The following is a 5,611-nucleotide window of genomic DNA, read 5'->3' as shown; positions in this document are numbered from 1 at the left end:
ACCCATAGTAACCTTGCTTTTTTATTTCTTTATTTATTAACTTATTTATTTTTGTTTTTCGAGACAGGGTTTCTCTGTGTAGCCCTGGCTATCCTGGAACTCACTCTGTAGACCAGGCTGGCCTCGAACTCAGAAATCCACCTCCCTCTGCCTCCCAAGTGCTGGGATTAAAGGCACGCACCACCACGGCCCGGCTCATAGTAACCTCTCTTATCCACTCCCTGAGCATATTGATTTGCCCATTTGAGATATCCCATACAAGTGGACTCACACAAGAATTTTCCCTTTATATCTGGCTCTTTCACTTGGCCTAGAGTTCTCATGCTTCTACCTTGTAGCACGTGTCAGAATTTCATCTCTTCTTAAGGATGAATTAGGTCTACACCAAGTTTTGTTCAATTACTGGTTGATGGACACAAAGACTGAACTGATGAGAGACCTGTTCTCCCAGGAAAACTCTTCCAAACCAACCCAAATTAGCACGCAACCTAGCTTTTTATTTGTAGTTTGTGAATGTAATTATTTCGTGGTCTTAGGAACCTATGAAATATAAATGCAGCTTTGTATGTAAGGAGCTCTCGGTGCTGAGAAGGGCATGCAGTAGAGAGTCTTAGAAAACACAAGAGCTAGGGAGATGGCTCAAGAGAGAAGCATTCCCTGCGTAAGCATGACCTGAGTTCGAATTCCCACCTCTGTGTAAAGCTAAAGCTGGGCGTGGTAGAGTGCATCTGGGATCCTGGTGCTCAGGTGGCAAGGTGGGAGGCCGAGGGCAGAAGAATCACAAGTTCCACTGCCAGATAGCTTAGCAAATGCAAAGGCAAACAATAAAGAATGTATCTCAAGGTGGGGAGCGAGAACCAACATCCAAGGTTGTCCTCTGACCTACATAAAAAACGTGCGCATGCGCGCGCGCACACACATCCTATACGGACAAAGAAGAAGAAGAAAATTATGGATTTTCTGCATCAAAGGAGAAGCAGCAGCCCTTCTTGATCTCAGGCCCCAGCAAACAAACCCAACCCCATTCTGTTTTGTTTTTTTCCCCAAGTCCAGAACTCCAAGTAGCCTTTGCCCAGGCAGGGAACGCCCACCTACCACTCACTCGGATTTAAGCTTCGCTTACAACAGGGTTGTAACAGCTTCCGTCAACATCCCAGGGCTGAAATGGAGCTGCTGGGACTCACTACGCTTGCTCTCCTGGTTTCTGTGACGTGCCTCAGCCTCCTTTCAGTGTGGACAAAAATGCGCACTGGGGGGAAGCTGCCCCCTGGCCCCACTCCACTTCCCATTATTGGGAATCTACTGCAGTTGAACCTCAAGAACATCCCCGCATCGCTTTTCAAGGTAAGAGGCTTTCACCCTAGGGCGTTTGCTTCCAGGTTAAGCACTCATCTCTTGGTCCTGCTTAGACTACGCGGGTGCTGGCAATCTCACTGCCTGCTTAGATCTGCTTACCGTATAGGCTCTCTGGCGTGCTCTTTTTGGTATTATAGTAATGTAAATAATCCTCATCCTTTTAAAGCTGAACCACTTCAGAGCAGAGAGTGAGAAGCCTCGACGTACCTGAAGATATTAGTTGGCTTCTAAGTAAGAAGACTCTGGGATCAGAACATATTTTAAAAGAAAGGCCTGTCCCGTTAGTATATAACAATACCAAAAGGCAAGCTCGGCAAACATAAAAGTATACATTAGTATTCTATACTAAATTATCAGTGGGAAACTTTGTGATTCTCCTTCTACAGAGGCCCTCTCCCCTCCCTAACGCTCTTTTGTAACAGCACAGCTTGGCTACCCTGGCTGTACTTGGAGTGACCTTATCTCCATAAGTTCACTGTGTGAAAGTTCATTCTTCAGGATGGAGAAACCGCATAAAAATTTCTCTGATTATAAATCTTTGAACTAAATAATTTATGAGATGAACAGATTAGTCAATATGTTATGACAAGATGTCTTTCTTATCCCGGGACTATTACTGCACAACAGTAGAAAAATCCCCTCCTCTGACGAGCATATTTTAGTAAGGGTGACTCCGACAGAATGAAAACAAACTCATTCAAACACGTTCTCTATAGCAAACAATGCAGAGACGAAAAGAAGCAAACCTTTAATATTTTACTTTTAAAACTATATTTTATTACATTGATTTAGTTTGTGAGTATATGTATATGTGTTTCTGTGCTTGAGGTCACATGCCATGGACACGTGGAAGCTAGGATATACCTTGAAGGCCTTGATACTCTCTTTCCTCCAAGGATCTAACACAGGTCTTCAAACTTGGTGGCAGGCACCTTTACCTGCTGAGTCATTGAATCGTCCCAACTTTACTTCCCCCCTCCCCCAGAGACTGGTAGATGATTTTTTTCAATAAGTAATTAATTTACTTCCTATTCCAATGGCAACTTTCCCACCCTCCTCTCCTCCCAGCCCCTCCCTCTCCCTCTGCCCTCCCCTCCCTCCACCCTTTCCTTCCTTTCTCCTCAGAGAAGGGAGGCCACTCATGCACATCAAGCTGCCTTGGCATATCAAGTTACAGTAGGACTAGGTGAGACCCTGCCCTGAGAGAGCCAACCCCTGGCACTGTCAATGCAATTCTGCCATGCTTACAGACAGGACCTAGCATAACTGTCATTTTGAGGGCTTCACCCAACAGCTGACAGAAACAGATGCAGAATCCCACAGCCAAGCATTAGGTGGAGCTTGGAGAATCTTGTGGAAGAGGGGGAGGAAGGTTTGAAGGAGCCAGAGAGGTCAAGAACACCACAAAACCAAAACCAAAACAAAACAAAACAAAAAAGAAAATCAAAACTTACAGAATCAGTTAACCTGGGCCCCTAGGGACTCATTGAGACTGACCCACAAACCAGAGTGTGTGCACGGGACAGACCTAGGTCCCCTACACATATGTAGCAGACATATAGTTTGGTCTTCATGTGAACTCCTAACAGCAGGAGCAGGCCTGTTCCTGACTCTTGCCTGCCTTGGTCTTCATGTGGGCTCCTAACAGCAGGAGCAGGCCTGTTCCTGACTCTTGTCTGCCTTTGGATTGCTTTGCCTTAGTTGGCCTGCCTCGTCTCGCCTCAGTAGTAGAAGGCAGACCAGTCCTACTCCAATGGTGAGTTTTATGGTGTGACTGAGCCCAAGATCCAAAGACTGTCCGGTTCCTACCATGCACAGAATCACCTGTTTACATCCCACACGAGTGGAACATTTTTGGTGTGTTTGTTTGTTTGTTTATATAATTGAGGAACTGCATCAATTCAACATTATTATCCAGAGCTCAAAGTCTACATTCAAGCGCTGCCTGGGTGCATGCCTGGGACTTGGACACGTGTATAAGACCCGTGTATAACGGTATGCGTCTACCCTTAAAATGGCAGAACAGTTTCAACTGTCCTAGAACTTCCTGTGTTGCTTTGGCAACCATGGTTCTTCTACTGTCTCCATAGCTGTGCGTTTCCTAAAATGTCATGTAGATGAGTCGCACACCATGAATCCTTTTCCCGTTGTTATCTTCTGCTTAATAATACGCATCTAAGCGTCCCTGCTTGTCTGTCTGTCATTTCTGTCTGAATCATTCCAGCCTGTGTACCCATTCACCTTTAACAACTGCACATAAAATGGCTATAAGCATCCATATGTAGGTTTTTGTGTAGTCCTCATATGCTTAGTTTTGTAAGAAACTGCCAAATAAGATGAGAGTTAAAGCCATACCAATAACCTGAGAAAAGTGCATTCTACACAAAAGGAACAAAGTCCAGTGCTCTGTATCAAAGGGCGCCTAGCAGAGTCAAGGCATATCAAGGAGATGAGTGCAGATGAAATAAGAAAACAAGCAGGACTCGGCCATAGTCCCAAGTTCAAAAGAGTGATGTTTTGAGGGCTGCTGGGAGAATGTTGGCTCCTATTACAAAAGACAGGACAGCAGAGGGTTTAGATGGAGTGACATAATACATCTTATGTTTTAACCACATGGCTCTGTGGACTTGTAGTTAGGGGTAGATTATAAATAGACTTAAAATGAAGCAGGCTACCTGTGCAACAATCATCCAGGGGAGATGGTGGTGTCTTGGGCTAGTGTAAGAACAGAGGAGGTTAAGAGGGGTAGTTAGATCTAACTGAATCTGGGGAACAGAGTTCTCAGGCTTGTTGAGAGGTACAAGATAAAGAATTAAGAATGGTTGCTAGGTTTCAGCTGAGTGGTTGCTACGGAATAAGGTGGAGAGACTATGGGATCAGGCTTTTTTGTTTATTTGATATTAGGGAGGTAGAGTGTACAAAATGCTCAGTCTTAGAGATACTGTTTCAAAGACACACTGATGATTGGAGTCAATATGTGAGCAGGCAATTTAACATATGAAACTTAAATGTTGGGGGCTGAGCCCAAATTTACACTTCTTTCTTTCTTTCTTTTTCTTTTTTTCCTCAAGACAGGGTTTCTCTGTGTGGCCTTGGCTGTCCTGGAACTTATTCTGTAGACCAGGCTGGCCTTGAACTCAGAAATCTGCCTGCCTCTGCCTCCCAAGTGCTGGGACTAAAGGCGTGCACCACCACAGCCCGGCCCAAATTTACACTTTTAAAATCAGGAGGCAGAATGTACTTAAAGTCATGAAATTGGATGAGATCATATGGGAATGGGTTGACTGAGGTGTAATATCAAGGTCACGCCAATAAAGGGGTCAGCCTGATAGAAGTCTCAAGGAGAACTAAACTGGAGGAGCCAGTGAAGTAAGAATAGCCACCAAGGAGTGGGGTGTCCTGGAGCCCAAGAGAAGGATACATTAGATGAACTATTTTAACCATGCCAACACCAGTGGCTTGCCCAATAAAATGAGACAGTGAAGTAGAACTTTGAAAGGAGCTTCAAGAAAGAAGTTTTCAGTCCAATATTGTTGTTAAGGGTTAATGTTGCCGTTAAAGGGGGGAGTAAAAATAGCAGATTTGACAACTTTTCAGAGCTTTGCCATGAGGGACTATGCACACGTTGGGAAAATGCTCACCCTCAGCATAAAGAGTCATTTACAGTAACAGAAAACCATGCACAGGGGCGCATGTTCAGGAGAGTGAGCGGCTGCCCTGGTGGATGCAGGTAGAAACTCTCTGCCCCTCCCATTATCTCTGGAAGCTACAAAGAAAAGTCATCAGCTCAAAGAAGGGTTGGGAGAGGAAGGCCAGGCAGGCTGGACCCCAAAATACAGAAGTACTCTCTAGGGCGGGCAGATTCCATCCTTGGAAATGCAAAGGAATGGTAGAAGTTGTCAGAATGGTTCACCATTTGAGAGAAACCCCTGGGAGCCAGAGGAAAACAATGAAGGAGTTGTCACTCCTTTGAGCCTCTTAGAAACATGAACCACAAACAACAAAGAAACTGTCTTAATTAGGTTTTATTGCTGCAAAGAGATACTATGACCAACACGAGTCTTACAAAGGTGAACATTTAATTGGGCTGGCTTACAGTTTCAGAGGTTCAGTCCATTATCATCATAGCAGGAAGCTTGGCAGCCTGCTGGCTGACTTGGTGCTAGAGGACTCAAAAGAGTTCTTTATCTTGACCCAAAGGCAGCCAGAAGGAGACTGTCTTCCACAGGCAGCCAGGTTGGGGGGGGGAGGGGGG

At 45.0% G+C, this 5,611-nt stretch overlaps 1 protein-coding gene across 1 annotated transcript in view; it reads left to right on the top strand.

Annotated features, from left to right (window-relative positions):
• Positions 1–1,112: 1,112 nt before the first annotated feature.
• LOC116103883 (cytochrome P450 2C23) overlaps positions 1,113–5,611 on the top strand; it is a 23,536-nt gene continuing 19,037 nt past the window's right edge. The window contains exon 1 of the mRNA XM_031390410.1: positions 1,113–1,344. Coding sequence (XP_031246270.1) covers positions 1,165–1,344 — 180 coding nt within the window. The 5' untranslated portion in view covers positions 1,113–1,164. The remainder of the gene's footprint in view (positions 1,345–5,611) is intronic.

Source organism: Mastomys coucha, unplaced genomic scaffold (assembly GCF_008632895.1).
Source record: "Mastomys coucha isolate ucsf_1 unplaced genomic scaffold, UCSF_Mcou_1 pScaffold21, whole genome shotgun sequence".
Lineage (NCBI taxonomy): Eukaryota > Metazoa > Chordata > Mammalia > Rodentia > Muridae > Mastomys > Mastomys coucha.
This window is presented reverse-complemented; position numbering and strand designations above follow the sequence as displayed.